The sequence below is a fragment of the Drosophila subpulchrella genome, chromosome X (genome assembly GCF_014743375.2).
Source record: "Drosophila subpulchrella strain 33 F10 #4 breed RU33 chromosome X, RU_Dsub_v1.1 Primary Assembly, whole genome shotgun sequence".
Lineage (NCBI taxonomy): Eukaryota > Metazoa > Arthropoda > Insecta > Diptera > Drosophilidae > Drosophila > Drosophila subpulchrella.
In genome coordinates, this window is record NC_050613.1 from 5,107,207 (window position 1) to 5,124,762 (window position 17,556).

Below are 17,556 nucleotides of genomic sequence, written 5' to 3' on the forward strand. Positions count from 1 at the left end.
TGAAATATATTAATTTTTTGAATGCGTTTCGTTTCCAAGTCGACTTAACACACTTTCTGCCAGGGTGTTTCTACGACGTGGCTTCGGTGGGTTTTGGTGAGTATTGGTGGGAGGTTAGTGGGTGGTTAGTGGACGAAGCCTTCCAGCCCAGGCTGGCCGCATGTCGAGCGTGAAATTCGATAGCTTCATACATACCATCGCGGTTCCAATGGCGGCGAGTGGACATCAAAGGCAGGACCGCAACTGTTGCAGGCTAATCAGCTGAACAGTTTCCGTTGTCCTCGCATTGTTGGCATCGGCAAAGTGCAATAATGCACAAAGGGCAAACCATATTGCCCTAATTACCCATTAGGTGTCATCTAGAAGCATCTGTGCTACGTATGTCATAGGTTATTATTCATAGGTTATCAGCAATGCTTGTTTTTCTTCTTGTAGCAATTTTTTATACATTTTTGTTTATGAAAAATAGGGTTTTTTTTAAATTCCTGGTTTGAGTTTGTGCATTCCCTGCAGTTCCACCACAATTATCCCGCACACAGAGCCGAACGCACAACTGCTCTGCCTAAAAAACATGCCCAGGACATGCCAATGCTAAAATCAGTTCCACTTTTATACAAATTGTTAATGACCTTTTTGTAGAGATTCAGTGATTAAATCTGCAGGGTAAAATGTACATATATCATAAAAGGTTATCTAAGACTCAAACCCTAAGCTTTTAGTCAGCTCTCAAACCCTAGATGTAGTACATACACAAACCTATTCACAGTCATGTCCCACACAATTGGATACACTACCATGCTTTTCAAATTGAAACATAGAATACCAATTTGATGACAGCCAACTCTGTAATTCAGTAGATCATTTGCATAGATCACTGGCACTTTGTATATTCTACGTTTTTCAAAATAACCTATTGCTATTGACCAAATAAAATCGCGTGATCCGTGGGAACTGCCAAAGACAATAAAAGTGGAGTGTAGAGCGGACTTAGGGGTTCGTGAGTAGGTGGGCGGTGCAGTTTTGATTACAATAGTCAAACAAACCGCTGTTCCTCTGCTGCGACCTCCGCTGCCTTTTCAGCTCCTCCAGCTGTCGATTTTGTTCGGTTTGCCTCAGTTTTGTTTTATCATTCGACCTCGTCGGTTCTGTTGCGCCCGTGTTTTCTTAGCCGCCTAATTACCTGTGTAGTGAAGTCAAAAGTGTTCAGATCCACCGTCAGCTTGCCGATTTTTCGTGAACTTCTTGGGGCCCGTAATTAACGTGGGTTTACCTGAACGCCCGCGGCAATACCATTGAAAGCGTGACGCCCGTCACCCCAGCTGTACGCCATCAAAAAGGTGAGTAAACATTCCGAACGGGAAACTGCTCTGATCCGGAGATCGCAAACAGTCATAAAACATCGATGTTAGACGTAGAGAGGCAGAGCGCTAGTATAAGCAGCAAACACCAGAGAGAAAGAGAGAAACTCATGGCGGGGCATTCCAGATTCATTTAGCCAGCAAAACGGCTATTAACGTAGTTCTACTCTTACTGAGAATACACGTCGATTGGCACCTCATATGGTAAAATCCGATGCTATGTTCAAAAGTTATTTCAAATACAAGATTTTGGGGGACTTTCCAAAATGAAAATGTTTGTCCCTTTTTGGTTTTAGGGTCTTGGGGACTATATATGTGTATTAAGAAGCTCGAAATAGAAAATACACTTTCTAAAATGTTTCCATTCGGAACTCTACAATAGAATATAGTTTTCTATACAAGAAGCTTAAATATTTTGATGAAGTGGGCAGAATGAAAACATTTTACAAAGTGTATTAAGTCGGATGTACAATCATTTTGCGTCACCACGTTGAGAGTCGTTTTTGTTTGATAAATGAATGGAAAAACAAAATTTTATTCGTGTAAAAAAACAGAATTCCTGAAACTTAAAACAAGGCGAGGAACGGCTATATTCTTAAAAATGAAGTCAATATACCCTTGCAGCTAATCCAAGTCATGATAAAGTCGCTAGTATTTGATGAAATTGATATCATATTACTGAAACCGTATAAACCGACTATATGCCAATTTAAATGCATATGTTTATAAAAATTTTTTTGTCGATTTTAAAAGATTTGTATGTATAGTTCTATGCTAGTTCTTGCTAACTACATTTTTGAAATTTTAAGAAAAGTGTTAATGCACATATCTCGGCTTGTATTGCTCCTACTTTTTTTCGGAGTTTTTTAAAAAATATTTCTTTTCATATGTGCTATACCATTTGAATATAAGAATGAAAAAATATATAGTCATGAAAAATTTTCATATCTATGGTAGATTTTTGAAACGGGGGTAGTCAAGAGCGCGATGAACGTTTTCGAGAATGACTCCATGTCCGGTTGCTTGCTGTCGGCCCATTTCTTGCAGATGCCCACAAATAAATCAAGAAATCAAAAAAAATGTCGGAGAGAAAAGGGAAAGGTGGCAGAAAGATATGTGAAATGGCGGCATCTCTCTGGGTGAATTCTCAAATACTTTTCCAAAGAATTTGTGTGGGACGCGACTGTTAGTAGAGGCGCCTGAAAGCAGGCCACAAGGTTTTTCCCAGCTTTTTGGGAGCTTTTTGGCAAATGCTGTTCTTCCGAACTTTTCCTACTTTCCGGCGCAACTTGTAAGTGGCGGGAAAATCAAAGTTCGCATAATTTCCCAGTTGGTTTTTGAACTTGAAAATAATGATAACCTTTCTGTTTCTTAATTGCAGCTCCCTCCCGCTTGCGATCGATCCACGCCACGTGAGGAAACTGAGGTGAGTTCTAAATGAAGTTGTACGTATACTTGATATGGCGTATACTTAATACACCTGGCTATGGTGGCGAGGTAACACGGTAACAGGAACCCGGTTCAGGGAACCCCAGTGCGTCACGGCTCGCACCTCGATGACTTGTGGAAGAGGGCCAGTGCCAAAAATAGCCTCTTCTCTCACCTGTCCGAGCCCCTTGTTTAATCGCTGGCCTAGGCGGTACGACGCACGGCCCAAGTGCTTCCCACAGCGCCCCATTCATAATATAATGCGCTGGGCAAACAAGTGAGTGTGCCCCGGTCCCCAGATCCGAGATTCGAGGTTCGAGACTAGAGATTCGCTATCGGATTCGATCCGGCCTGAATGGGAGATGACGCGGCGAGCCGGAGAGCCACAGAGCGGCTTCTAAACACTAAGGTAAATACGGAGCAACGGCGCTGGGTGATTTACCCGTCTATAATCAAGTCGGTCAGAGTGTCTGTGGTCAGTTCGGCCCACTCCCAAATGACAGGTGACGACAATTGGGGTATTTCCTCATAGCGATTCTGGATTCTATATTCTGTCTTAACGTCACCGCCCGTTTCGGCTGGTCAAGGGTATTGCATCGCGATAGGGAGCTGTTAAGGGACATGTGTACTCTTAAACACCCTGAATCACTTACCGATTTCCGCCAGAAATATATGTCAACCATACATGATTTTTTGCGCAAATTGGTGCTGTGGGAATTCTTTCTCTATAATGAAATTTTAATTGCATAAAATAAAGTATATAGTGTGTGAGCCGTAAAATTCGGGACTGTTACCAACATGCGTCATTAAAGTACAGTTTCGGAGACTTTGGCCTTTAATGAACATTAAAACTGATTCGACTGATGGTAAAATCCCAAAAATCACTTTTAAGAAAACTCAAGCCGAATGGCGAATTTCGGTGTCCACAGCCTAAGCAAACATATAAAAATGTCTAGGGAATTCAGAAATACTGTTTCCCTCCATGATAAAGTTTTTCAGTTTATAATCATGAAGAATTAGAAATTCGATTGCATCGATCTAACTGCAATCTACACATCTAATTTGAGTTATTTTTCCTTTATATAAGCTTGGATAGAAAGAATGGTTCGTGTTTTCATGATGTAATGTAACAAAAATCCCGAAAACTGCGGGTACATGAACGCACTACGTCTGTTGTTTAGAGTACAAAGTCTACAGCCTAATAGTGACATTTATTCTTCGAGCTTAAGCTAATACCCCTAAGTTCTCACAGCTCCTGGCATCTGATTTATTTATGGGGCTTCTCTGAGTTGCAGTTTCTGATAACAGGAAATCCGTCGCGTGTGCCTCGGATCGAGGAACAGTTTCCCCCGATGAAAATATAGACAAATATTAGCTATACTTAATATTGGGGAACCGGCAATATTAATGGACCTTGGAGCCGGGGTTTCTTTGCCGAGATGACTCTGAGCGATATTTCCGTCACTGGAGCCCAGTGCCCTTTTATAGCTATTTACTATTGATTACGCTGGATGTACGTCACTCTGGAAGCACTCATCAGTGGATGGTCATTTCTAAAAAGGGAATGGCAAACAGGGACGCCAGATAGCGGATCTCCCTCGAAAGGCTGACGTTGCGAATTCGGCTGAGGCCAAGATTTGTGCGTGGCCAAAGTTAGCACCTTCTCGAGTGCGATAATTAGCAGTCAACAATAGCTGGTTGGCCGAAACGAAACGAAACGCAATAAAATGAAGTGAAATGGAATGAAACAAGGGGGCCGACATGGGCAACACTATAAATGGGCTGGCGGCAGTGGAAAACCCAAAAAAAATATGTTCTCCAGCTTTCCCGGAAAACATCGCAATGTGAAAATTTCCCAACAATTAATTTTTATGAAACGGAAGTTGAAATGCATAACTGAATAATTGAACTATAATTGGCGCAGGGAACTCGGGGGGGAATTCTCGGAAGCGGGTCCCTGGTGACGTTCGGTGACGTTCGCCTGCTACAGCGTCCCCCGTCAGCGTTTTAATTCCCAGGGTCCATGAGTAACTCCTCTGACCTTTGGATACGTTTTCACACTATGAGTGCTTCTGGCCATCACTTGCGATGTAATAGAAGAGACAATTGCTAGTTGACTGCAGGCGACTCTTATACCGACTGCACCATCGGTTGGCTGAAGTCCACTCGGCCTGGTCAATTCCATTCAGTGTTCAAGCTGCCCACGTGCTAAGCGAACGATCGGAAATGCCTTCGAAATTCCGCGTCATTTCCAAGGCAATTAGTGCTCGCACCGGGAATCGCCACAGCAACCAAAGTAACCGAAGTGCCGCCGCCACGAAATATATTTGACGATCCCCCAAAGTAAACTCGATTCGGTCTTTTCTTAGTTCTTGGCTATTTACTAGAATCACTTTGGTATAGTACCTTCCCCAACAGTATTCCAATTGTAATCTATAAACAGAGCAAACGGTAATAGCAAGGTTTCGAGATTCTTGAGGATGTGCGGGACTAGTACGCACTCCACATTGATAACTCTTTGGCCGGTTAAGAACCAAAAGGCCCCATCACCCGGTGTAGGGCACAAGAATTCAATGTGACATCCGTTTTGGGCCATCGAGCGTGTGTGCATAAATTACAAGAGGTGGGTGGAAGAAGAGGCAACTCACTTTCAGCCAGACAGGAAGAAAACAAAGCGACAAACGCAATGGTGCAAAGTGTGCACTACTGAGTGACCAATTAATAGCCATGTATTCCCAGTCTGATACCCATTACTCGTGGAGTCAATGGGGTATATTGTGCTCGTTGGAAAGTATGTAACGGGCGGAAAGAAGCGTTATCAACCACATAAAGTGTGTGTGGTCCCTATCAGGATCACTAGCCCAGTCGATCCGCCTGCACATCTCCATCAGCTGAGTGACGGGTATCTGATAGTCGAGGCACTCGTCTTTGGGGTTCTCCCTTACTTGGATTTGATTTCATCGCAAGGCAAAAGCGTTGTCGTCATGAAGAGCGGCAAGCTGCCGCTGCCTCAGCCGCTGGGCTTGTTGTTGTTGTCCCCGAACGGCACTTGTTGCTGTTGTTGCGACCAGTACAAGTGCGCTGAGTACGTCGGAATCGTGTGTGTGTGCGTAAAAAAGTAAGCTCGCCACGCGCTGCGCAGCTCGCGAATTGCGGTCTGGCCGCTATTTAAATGGCTAGCGTGTGCCCCAACTCCTCATTATCCATAAGATCTCGCAGAGCCCAGACGCCAGCTCTTAAGCGTGCTCCCAACTTAGTCTTCTGAAAACCCTAAGAACCTAAGGAGTTCAACATCGCGAGTGCCAAACGTATAAGTCTGAAATAAAAAAACGAGAAACAAACTCATAGAAAACATGGCCACCAGCACAAGTGAAACCTCAGAGATGCTGTCCTCGGAGCGATTGCAACAGCAGAGTCCTGCTCCTCCGACAAGGACCTGCTCCCAAAAACAACAACAGCCCCTCATAGCCGTCTTCTCCAGTTTCGGCCGAATGTGTAAGTGCACCCACACCCAAGACAAAGCCGCTCTATATCTCCGGATATCTGTATCTGTGTCACCGGGAAGTACGTCCAGCGACGACGTTTGCTAGCCCCAAACAGAAATTCATATCTATCGTAGTTCGCGGGCTGCGATTTTCAAACCAATTTCACAGGTGAAGTGACAACCCCTTACTGACCCTCCTCTTCCCTTATCCTTGCAGCTCGCACCAAGTCCTGGCTCCTGGGCATCCTGCTGCTGCTGACAGTCGCCACCAGCTGGCCAACGGGGACCTCCGCCGCCCCCCGCCGCGCACGAGGACTACACCTGATTTTGGGGCACCGCCAACAACGCCATCACCAGCACGCCAGATCGACGGATCCGGTTCCCAGCATCGTACCCTTGTACACAAATAAGACCGAGGACAGGCAAAACTGCTCGGCCATGAGCATGACTCCTAACACATCAGCACTGACCGAAGGTCGGGATATAGCCATTAAAACGCGGGAGGCCGTCATCTGCCTGACCCAGGAATGGGTAAGTGGAGCATTCGAATGCCTTGGGCCAACCGAAATGCTAAGTCTTTTGATTCCCGCACTAACAGCTGGAGCACATGAAAAACGACGTCCTGAAGGAGGCCATCAGGAAATACTCATATCACAAACTGTACCTGAAGCACCCTCTGGAGGCTGAGGTCGAAAAGGTTGTCTTCAATTACGAGACGGAGGCTTTCGAGTACATCGATGCCGAGCCGGTGAACACAGTCGAAGAGGAGATGCCGAAGATCATCGAGACCCTGCTTGTCGTGGAGCATCTTTTCGAAGAAATCAAGTTCAGCCACAAGGATTGGAATTGCTATTTCAAAAGCTTTGTGTATTTCTTCCACCACAACATGCATTCGGCCCTGAGAATCGCTAACCAGTCGGAGCTTTGCAACCCCGGGGACTCCCAATATAATAAGAACCACATTTTTCTGAATTTCGCCGCCGCCTTGGAGACCATCAAGGTGCTGACCGTCATGGTGCACAAGTACGATCAGCTGATCAGCAATCAGTAGATGAACACCGAAACATCGTTATCCGCTGGCCATCGTAGTTCACGTTCCAGAAGCAACAAGCCATACCAAAAACAATCGCCTCCGATGACCCACTGCAATCTCAAGCTGCTAGGCTACGCCCTCGTATTCGTATATCCAGTACTATCCGTAGTTGTCTACGGGAAAACCCTCATCGGCCTTAGTCCCAATTATTTATAATAACTTATTATCGCCATCCTCCCCCGCACATCCATTCGTATTTATATCGCTTTCGCATCCTATTTATATACATATCACCATACTCACACAACACATTCACCGCCTCGCAGGCTCGATAACTTATGAAATCTATTACTTAAGTGTATTTTTTTTATATTATTATATTATGACTATTAATAAATTATATTGACTATGCGCATAAGCGGAAACGTTTTTATGGAATCAGGATAGTTGGCTGGTAATTCATATGGGGTTTTTCTTAATATTTACTTATTCTGTTTCTAATTTATCAAAGGCAGTGGCAGTCTTACAAATACATTGAATTGACTTCGTCGAGAATAGGACTCTTATAGGTCGTTAAATCTGAATAAATGGATGTAAATTTGGCTAAATCATGCATTATAATAGTAATACTATAGTTATTTCAACATACTCATAGAGTGCAAGCCAACTTTTTTAACACTGATGGTTCTCCTTAGACCTATAAATGGCTTTTGTGCTTAGAGTCCTACGATGCAAGAGGGTATACGATCTCTGATACCTTAGACCACAACCCCGGGCCCCATATGCCACTCCCACATATCGGAAATACTCGGGAAATGTGCGAGATTCCATTTTCGGCCCGACTCGTCACCCACAACCACCCTGGCCCACCCCATCATCGTTTATAGCTCGTGCCCGGGGCACGTTCCGCTAGATATGTATCCGAGGTTTTTCACTCGCTACCCGTGGGCTTGGAGAAAACCCCAAGTACCGCTAGCTAGTAGTGACTGTGACTCATGGACCATTAGGCAAAATGTCGGGCAATCGTCGCGTGATCTCTGCGTGTGACGAAGGTACTGCTATCTACATAGTATCTGAATACATATAGGCATAGTCTGCCAGTCGGCAGGGGTATTGTGTTGCCTTCGAGGAGGGGCTGTGGCACAAAGGGACTGAGATTACCGTTGCCACTTGGCAGGCTTCCCGATTTTTTTTTGGGGGTAATCAGATCGGATCGGATGGTTAGGAGCGATCAAAGATGGTGGAGCGCCGGGATTGGGATCTTGGTTTTTGGACTTTCGATTTGGGATATGGGTTTGGGGATGGGGATGGTACAGTTCGCGTGGCAATGGCGTCAGTCGCAACGAAACCACCGCCGCAGTTGTTGCTGTAAGTTCCCAGCGGCGGGAATTGAGTCAGCGGCAGAGGCCGCAGCAGCAGCGGCGCAGCGGCAGCAGCAGCTCCTCTGCTGCAGCGGGCTGGGTTTATGAATGAAACTTCAAGTCCACACAACGTCCCGCTCGACAACCTGTTATCTTCTCGCCACTCTCTCTCTCACTCTCTCTCCTCTCTCTCTCTATCTCTCTGGAAAGCGGCAACCTGTTGCCACCGCTCTTCTTGCACTCTTCCACTCGAGTCGCCGTCGCTCTCTCTGCCGCTCTCTCGCTCTCTTTTGGACCGCGTTAATGCCACGCCATTGGCCAGGCCGCTTCGTGGCCACTCGTCTTCGGATTGATGCTCAGCGGGCGGCGGGCCAATCAGAGGCGGGCACACACTGACGCGCACACCGATGGGGCTACGTGCGGCCGCCACCCACACAAGTGCGTGGTCAGGCAGCTCTGCACCACGCCCCCCGGAACCCCCGTCGTTCACAGTTGGCTCTAAATTTAATTAAGGAACCACAATACCCACAAGCAAACGAAAAATTTCATTAAATGCCCCTTTGTTGAAGACCCATAACTCAATTTACTCCGCAAAAGGTACACAAAAAATTTTTTGGCCAAATTGAGCTGGTCAAATTGAAATAGCCCATTGCATTGTCCCTTTGACCAATGAAATAAACATGCATAACTTTTTGTTCTACGGTATTGTTAATATTAAACCGTAACCAAAGCAACCACAAATACACGTTACTATTTTATTTACTTAAATGTGTATGGTAAACGTAACGAAGGTATTATCATAGCCTTGTAGGGATATTACTGTAGAAAGTGGATTTTTGATTAGGATTGGTTGGGTTTTTATTAGGAGTTGGTTTCATAACGTAAGTATTTATTTCCTCACGATTGCGTGGATAAGGTTGTATATAAGTCTGGATTTCAGAAATAGGAAAATTCAAGCAAAACCCACCTACTGTCGTTAGTTTTTAATAAAAATGCAGAGTGCTTCATACATGAAGTATAAATTAAGTAAAATAAATTTTAACAAGTACGCACGTAAAAGATTTTAGCAATATGAATTCACATGATCAAAATAGCAGCAGGGGGATTTAGGAGGAGGATTTTAGGAGAATGTTTAAGATATCATGATTTTGTTCGAGTATATCCCAACGAAATTCCGTAAGTTCCGTGAAATAATTGAGACTGATTATCAAAAAGGAACAAAGCAATTACCATTAAATGCTTTGAACTTGTATAGTTGCAATGTTTTTCTATGGATTATAAGTCCCCACAAACCGTGACTGTCAGAATACATTTAAAGTTGTTTTTGATAACACTGCTCGTTTTATATTTGAATCACGCTGACCAGACGATTTTTCTAGCTTTGCATAAGATTTTAGATAAAGGCTGTGCTATCAGAATGACAGTTTCTTGTGGACTTTTTTTGATTGTGCCTCATAGTTTAAGTTAATAATCACCGCATCACACCTTAAAAATACCTACAATATACGGAAATATTGTATTAGTTAACAAGTTAATTGTAACTACCGCACATAAATGGAAGCTTGAAGTTAGAAAGATTAAATAACAGATACAAAAACAAGGGCAGCTTGTTGTTGCATAATATTACAATTTATAACTGGGCTTAACCAGCCCATACCACTTCCAAGAAATGTTATTGTCCTTTTATATATCTATTGTAGCTATTTATGATGTAAACTAGTATAGTAATAGTAATTAGGTCTACTTTTTATTTTGATATGTGAAGCAATTTTATCGAGCATTCATGGCAATGTTGGTGGCTAAATTAAATTACCAAATGTGATAAAAAATCAACCAAAAAGTGCAGTAAAATGGTTACCTAATTTTTTCTTATATGGTAGTTAGTTGTTATGTTTAATTTAAAAATGTGTCAGTATTGTAAGCAGATGTTTCATTAGAATAATTGCATTTTTAAGTATTTATACAATATTGTTTGCAGCAAAAGCCCGTGATAATTAAACATAGATTGAGGGCTTAACAATTTTGACATAACAATTTAATGGTTAACTCATCCTTGTTTGATTTAAATGCGGCGAACGAACTTCAAAGGGTTAAGTCACGCCGAGGGTTTCCTCAATCAATCCCTACCATTCCAGATAAAGTCCGTAACGAATGGCGATTGCAACGGCAATCGAGGATCGGATGAGCGGCGGATGTGAACAAACAAACAAATAAACAAGCAAATCGACTAACTAACCGTTTAAGTTACCGTTTCGGATGTGAGAATTGCAGCTGAGGATCTTGATAAAGCGAGCGATTTTACGCATAATCAAAAAACATCAAAACAACTGGGAAATGGAAACTCACACCTCCGCCCCCGTCCAGTTCGATGCACACCCACGAAAGCAGGGAAGCAGGAGGGTCACCTTTTGGCCGGCTAGGTAGGCAGGTCAACATATCTGCAGAGCGGAGGATCAGGTCCTGCGAAAGGGACAGGAGCTAAGCAGCGTGTAATGACGGATGGCCTCTTTGGCTTGTATCTGCTACATGTATCCGTGTATCCGTATCTCTCGGTTAACCTTCCTTCTCGAGGTCGAGGTGTTCGCTGCGGCAATTAAAGCGTATCCTTAGCATTCGCTACGCCGCTAAAAAATTACACCATGACAGGACACAATGCATTCAGCCAGCCGAGGACCTCACAGGACAGCTCAATTTTGTAGCAAAATATTTTTGTTGTCCAGAACGAATCGCAAGTAAAACAGAAAGTCGGGCCAGGGCGGGGGGAAGGAGGCGATGGTGGAGGAGGAGGGGTTGCCTCCCGCCGCGAGTCCTGTGTGTGTGTGTACCGACAGCAGCAGCAGGAGCTCATCAATGCAATAATCGTGTCCATCTGAGGCATATAGAGATGTGCGTACATCCACAGCCCCTGGATCCTATGGGTCCTAGATGAAGCTGTTGCTTCGGGTGCGAATTGCCCTGCCGCCCGTTTCCCAAAGGAGCGGCACAAAAGGTGTGCGCTGCCACCTTGATATATGTGTGCGAGTCCCTCTCTGTGGGTTGTGGGTCCTGCGAGTCCTTTGAGTCCTGCCTCGCGGCGAAATCAAGGCGAGTGGCCCCGCTGCGCGACACAACTGCTTCCTGCAGCAGTTGCTGCACGCTGCACTTACGGTTAGACGCAAGGACGAGCTCTCCGCTGCGTCCTTTGGTCCCTTTGACCCGCTATCTGGCCATATACAGCTGTTTTTGCGCCGCCCAAAACAATGCGGCCATAATTCCGTGCGCTGCCCACAACAACAATTGCAGCCAAACGCTCGATTTAATTAGGCCGTCAATTGTGCAAGCCCTCGAAAACAGGGAGAAGCCGAGATGACCAGGCCGAAGGGGAGGTCCAGGTAGCGCTAAATCGAGCTGGAGCTGAAATCGGTAGTACCTGGCCCACCGGGCGGGCTCCTATAAAGGTTTCGAAGCTGACTTTTACAGAAACTGGAAGCTGCGAGAAGGAGTTTTCACAAAATTCCCATTTACTTGTTTAATCGTATGATGTATGAACGAATAGCACATATTCATGAACGATCTTATAACAAGCAAATAATATAATATAATATAATATATAATACAATAAAAATAATGTAAAAGGTAGTAATGAAACAGTTTCCATTGACAATTACGATTTGATTTTACGTTAATAGTTCGCTAGTGTTAAGATGGTACTGTTATTATTTCTAATGTATTACGGTTCTGTGGTATTTTCATATTTTCTGTGGTATATCATATAATATTATTATTCTAACTTGATCAACTTATATTACAACTTTTAGCAAATAGCAATATTTGCGAACTCGTATTAAGCTATTCCAAAATAATTCGCATTATTTATAAGGGTATGCATTGGTTTACTAAAAAGGAACTAAGGAACTTTTCTTAGTATATTTCCGAACTCGTATTAAACTATTCCAAAATAATTCGCGTTATTTGTAAGGGTATGCATTGGTTTACTAAAAAGGAACTAAGGAACTTTTCTTATTATATTTGCGAACTCGTATTAAGCTATTCCAAAATAATTCGAGTTATTTGTAAGGGTATGCTTTGGTTTACTAAAAAGGAACTAAGGAACTTTTCTTAGTATATTTCCGAACTCGTATTAAACTATTCCAAAATAATTCGCGTTATGTGTAAGGGTATGCATTGGTTTACTAAAAAGGAACTAAGGAACTCTTCTTATTATATTTGCTTATTAAAAAGTAAGGAATTTTTCTTATTATCGAAATGCATAGCATGGAAAGTAAGTACTTGAATTTATTAAAAATGTGATATTTGTTCGTTTTATTATTATTTCATATGATATATATTTGTAGATACTTTAAGAAATCTGTTTAAATGTTGCTTAGTAATACAAGTAGCTCAAACGGATATTCACAATTGGTGCTTTGGTATACATTTTCCAATAAACGATCAGCCTTATTTTCTGCGCAGAGAGTTCTCGAAGAAGGGAGTTATTTTACCTGGATTAGTGGAATGTGATGTTGGTCATTTCCGTTGATCACTTTCTGGGCCGATTTGAATGCCAGGACTTTTGCGGAGGGGTGAGCAGGCCGCTCAAGGTCACCGGTGGCCGAAGGGGCGACAGAGAGGGCAGACTGGGCCAGCCTAGTTAGAGCGAGATGGTGGCAGGTATGCTGCGCCTTTGGGGGACCAGGTAGGCTCTCTTTGCGCTCTCTCTCTCTCTTTTTCTTTGAGTGAGTGGCGCGGATTGGGCAAGTGGGAAATTCGAGTCGCAATGGCGACCGGGCCAAGATCGACCTGGCCCGCAGGAGCAAGAGGGATGGCGCGAGGACAGCCGGTTGGCAGGCTCACGCACACAAGCACACCCCGGCTATGGGCCAGGTAGGAGCCCACACACACACACGCGCACACACACGAATGGAGATCCACAGGTGACCTGCGAAAGAGGATACCGATCGGAGGGAGCGGGACAGGAAGAGCCTGCCGAATCGGCGGTCTTCTTCTGGCTCGGACTGGGTCGGACCATGGCGTACCGCTCGGCAATCGGCGGGCAGCGACGCCGGCAGAGGCCGCAAAGACCGCTCAGCTCGCCTCAGTTTCCATTTCAGTTTCGGTTTCGGCCTTTTGGCGCTGCTCATCGGGTCGGTAACGCTCTGGTATCTGGTATCCGCAGCCGCAGCCGCCGCCGCCGCCGCAGCCTCTCAGCGAAGAAAGCTGGTCAAATCCGGCGCGACTGTGGTCTCAGTTCGGTTTCACACTCGAACGCGAGCAGAAGTGTCCGCGAGTCAGTCTCAGAAAGCAAAAAAGAAACACCAAAGCCTTCAGAACACAAGAGGAAAACAGATCAGTTGGTCAATTGGTCTCCCCCACATACATATTCATATACATTTTTTTGCGAGTGTTGTGTTGCAAGTGCCCCCCGCCGTCGAACCGCCGGAAAAAGATCTATCTATCGATCGGCCATTTGGATTAACGCACGGATTTTTGGGAACGCAGACGCACCACTAGCAACGAGGATCCCGCGAGGATCCTGGCCAACTCTACTTTTCATCTATAATGCGGTGTGTGTATTATTTTTGATTTGATCATTACTCAAGAGCAGACTCAACTGGAGAGTGGAGAAAGGATATGCGGCTAGACATTAAAATCGAAAAGGATATTTTTGTAAAATCAATTCTCCACTCTTCAACTGATTTATCAACGGCGAACGATCAACGATACAGGTCTTTTAGGCCACTTAGAATTGATATAGAATTTTAGATGGATAATTTCTTTAGCTATAATGGCGTATAATACCAAGGACAGATAAACTTTGTTTCCGAATTGTAAGAACATTACTTAGATTCCATAATCAAAAATAGTTTGCATATATAGAAAATTTGAAGTTCCAGAGCTCAAAATCCAAAATTCGAAATCAAATTTCCCACACTTTCACACTTGAAGCCAGCCAGAAACGTAGTTCCCGCGATCGAGTCTATCGCCTGGACAAGATTAGAGCATCCCATCCGCTTCGGTCCCCGAACCGATCGATCAGCAGATCTTCAGTATTCGCTCAGGCTACTCTCGAGTTAATTGTCTAAATTAACAAGTTTGCCCCGCCCCCACAATACACATATCTCGCCCTGGAAAAGACAAAAACAACGAAAAGCGAAAAAAAAGCAGCAAAACAAACGCAGAGAAAATGTTAAAAAAAGCGAGCCAAATTGTTCAGACTGTTGTCCGGTTGCAGTTGTACTCGCATTGAAGGAGGTTCGGCATCGGCAGCCGAGCATTCAAGCATCCCACCGTCCGACCCGTAAACCCCACCACTACCCAAGCACCAGGACCCACCAAGAACCCACCAGGAAGCACCCACCTAGTCCAATCCACTGTCGGAATCGAATGGAATCGCATAGGATCGAATTGAATTGAATCGTTCAGGGAGAAATTGTAATCGCAGATCGTTGATCGTCTCGCGTTGGTGCTGAAATTTGCTTAGTTGAACTTACTTTTGCATTCTCGATACTCATTGTGTGTCTCTATCTCTCCCTATCCCGCCCCCCTCTCTTTGGCCCGTCCCCATTTTGTGCCACCCCCTGTTTGTGTACACCCCCCACCATAAACCACCCACACACCACCCACCCACCACTGTTTTTTGTGTCGGACTTGGATTCGGACTGCGGACCACGGACAGCAGTTGGTTGGCAGTGCGCTGCGACCACAGCTAAAGGCAGCACCACGGCAGCCGGCAACGGAAACGGAAACGCCAGAGGAAGAGGAAGCGGCTACCATGCGGCGATGGCTCGTCCGCTGCTCCTGCTCCTGCCCACCCTCCTCGTCCTCCTCGCCGCCCAGCTGCCCCACCCGGCCCAGGGGCGCAGCACCACCAGCAGCGGCGGCCTCACGGTGATCGACAGCGATCGATTGCGCATCCGCACCACCTCGAGCACCGTCTCGAACTCCAGTTCGGGCCAGAATCTTGGCCAGCCAGCGATCCCGCCAGCCAGCTCCGGTCCGCGCAAGCGCCACCGGAAGCGGAACAGCAACTGGATCGACTACCGCAACTTCGACGAGAACACCACGGCCCTGGAGTGGGCCAATCCCTGCGGGGGCAACTACCATCCAGCGGCGGCAGACCGCTTCAATCGCCAGCGGCCCAGGCAGGTGAGTTCAGCGCTGCACTCTCTATCCCCTGACCACGTGTATAACCCATTCCCTTCTTTCTATCTTTAATTTCTTTCATCCACAGAGCTTCAATCAGCTGAAGCGCCACGCCTTCAGGGAGTACCGCAGCCTGAACAGCAGCCAGGACTCGGCCATCGACATCCGCAACATGACCATGTGGTCGCTCCACACGCACAACTACAAGTTCCTGCCCAAGCTCAAGCCCAATTCCACGGTAGGTGAAACTTGGTTGGTTTTAAAGGAGGTTTTATTTCAGATTTAAAGGGGGTTTTCTAGCACAGAAGGTACTTGCGTATAAGATATTTTTATTTTTTCCTAGTTATCAGTTAGCTTGTTTATCGAACCTTTTATAGGATCGTTTTTTTAATTCGTTTATCTCTTTTTAGTTTTTAGTTATTTATAAACCCTTTGTAGAACCGAGTTCTTAAAAGTCATTTATCCCATCCTAGTTTTTGTTTAATATCAACCCCTTAATGGGATATATTTTTTATAATATTCAGGTATCTATTTCTAGTTTTTAGGTAATATCAACCCCCTTTAAAGAATCGATCTCTTTCTTGAAAACATGACTTTCTAGGCACTTAAGAATCTCCCCCAATTCGAAACCTACTAATCCAAAATGTTCCCCTCTTTTCTCCTTCTACCCCCAGATTGCCCTGAAGCGCTGGTACCGCAACATGCAAACGTACGTGGCCAGCTTCGCGTATTTGAGGCGCCAGCAGATCCGCTGGGACCAGCGGTCCATCACCCGCGAGTCGAGCACCGCCCGCGAGCTGCGCGAGCTGCTCCTGAGCTCGCGGCGCATCCTCTGCGAGCTGGAGACCGCCGTCAACCAGACGCAGAGTCCGCGCCAGAAGCAGCGGCGCAGTGGTGCGGCGGTGGTTGCCGTAGGCGGCGGTGGTGCCACCACCACGACCACATCCACCCAGCTGCCGCAGATCTCGCGGCTCGAGATGAACAAGCGTCTGAAGCTGCGCTCCAAGACGGGTGGCTCCAGTGCATCCGCGGTGGCGGGCGAGGCGGACTCCATCGACATGCGGTTCGTGAAGCACCACTACTACGACTTCCTGCGCACCATGTACCAGCTGCTGCGGCGGGACGGCAAGCGGGTGAAGAGCCGGCCGCGGAAGCACCACAAGAAGCACAGGAACCACCAGAGGAGCCAGAAGAAGCAGCAGCAGCAGCAGCAGCAGCAGCTGGCGGAGCAGCTGGAGCAGCGCTGGCGGAGCTCGGCCTCGAACGGCAAGGAGTTCAACGAGGTGTCCAAGCCAGCGGCAGGTGGCTCAGCTGCAGCTGCAGTGGGTGGAAGCCCCCAGTTTCCAGCTGGCAGACGTGGAAAGCGCCAGTCGAAACGCGTGCAGCGCACGTGAAGCCACACAAATACAGCCCCCTCATCCCCCCTCTTCCTCAGGACACGCCCCTTATAACCGTCCCGCCCCCCCCTTAATTTAACCGTTTATCGATCGATCGTAGCTTAAGTAAATTATTTGATTGCCAGCACCGACTCTCTTCTCCATTTCATTGCAAGTATTACCGCATTCCGTATTTATTGAAGCAGGCGAGAGGAACATACATAGCTATAGCATAAAAACCTAAAGCCCCGATCCGCAGTTGCCGTTCTAGTCACATAAGAGCAACCGCCAGCCACCCTAGCAGTATATGATCCACTGGAAAGTATTATTCCACCCCTGCCCCCTGCCCCATATTGAATTTTATGTGACCTTTAAGTAGGCTAAGCTAACCCAC

The 17,556-nt window shown here is 45.8% G+C and overlaps 2 protein-coding genes across 5 annotated transcripts; both read left to right on the forward strand.

Moving 5' to 3' along the window:
- The first annotated feature begins 871 nt into the window (after positions 1–871).
- Positions 872–7,728, forward strand: LOC119556512. 3 transcript variants are annotated; one of them, XM_037868779.1, is made up of 4 exons: positions 872–1,337; positions 2,740–2,784; positions 6,488–6,801; positions 6,869–7,728. In XM_037868779.1, exons 3-4 carry the CDS (start codon positions 6,709–6,711, stop codon positions 7,319–7,321), a joined length of 546 nt encoding a protein of 181 aa, XP_037724707.1. In that variant the 5' UTR covers positions 872–1,337; positions 2,740–2,784; positions 6,488–6,708; the 3' UTR covers positions 7,322–7,728. The 3 variants fall into 3 exon arrangements, with proteins under 3 accessions (XP_037724707.1, XP_037724708.1, XP_037724706.1); XM_037868780.1 differs by lacking the exons at positions 872–1,337; positions 2,740–2,784 and adding an exon at positions 2,853–3,195; XM_037868778.1 differs by lacking the exons at positions 872–1,337; positions 2,740–2,784 and adding an exon at positions 5,821–6,281.
- Positions 7,729–14,091: 6,363 nt separating this feature from the next.
- LOC119556796 lies at positions 14,092–17,295 on the forward strand. Of its 2 annotated transcripts, XM_037869233.1 has the most exons (4): positions 14,092–14,207; positions 15,323–15,789; positions 15,875–16,024; positions 16,461–17,295. In XM_037869233.1, the coding sequence occupies exons 2-4, from the start codon at positions 15,424–15,426 to the stop codon at positions 17,178–17,180; spliced, it is 1,236 nt and encodes a 411-aa protein (XP_037725161.1). In that variant the 5' UTR covers positions 14,092–14,207; positions 15,323–15,423; the 3' UTR covers positions 17,181–17,295. The 2 variants fall into 2 exon arrangements, with proteins under 2 accessions (XP_037725161.1, XP_037725160.1); XM_037869232.1 differs by lacking the exon at positions 14,092–14,207 and having other exon boundaries at positions 14,526–15,789.
- Positions 17,296–17,556: the final 261 nt, after the last annotated feature.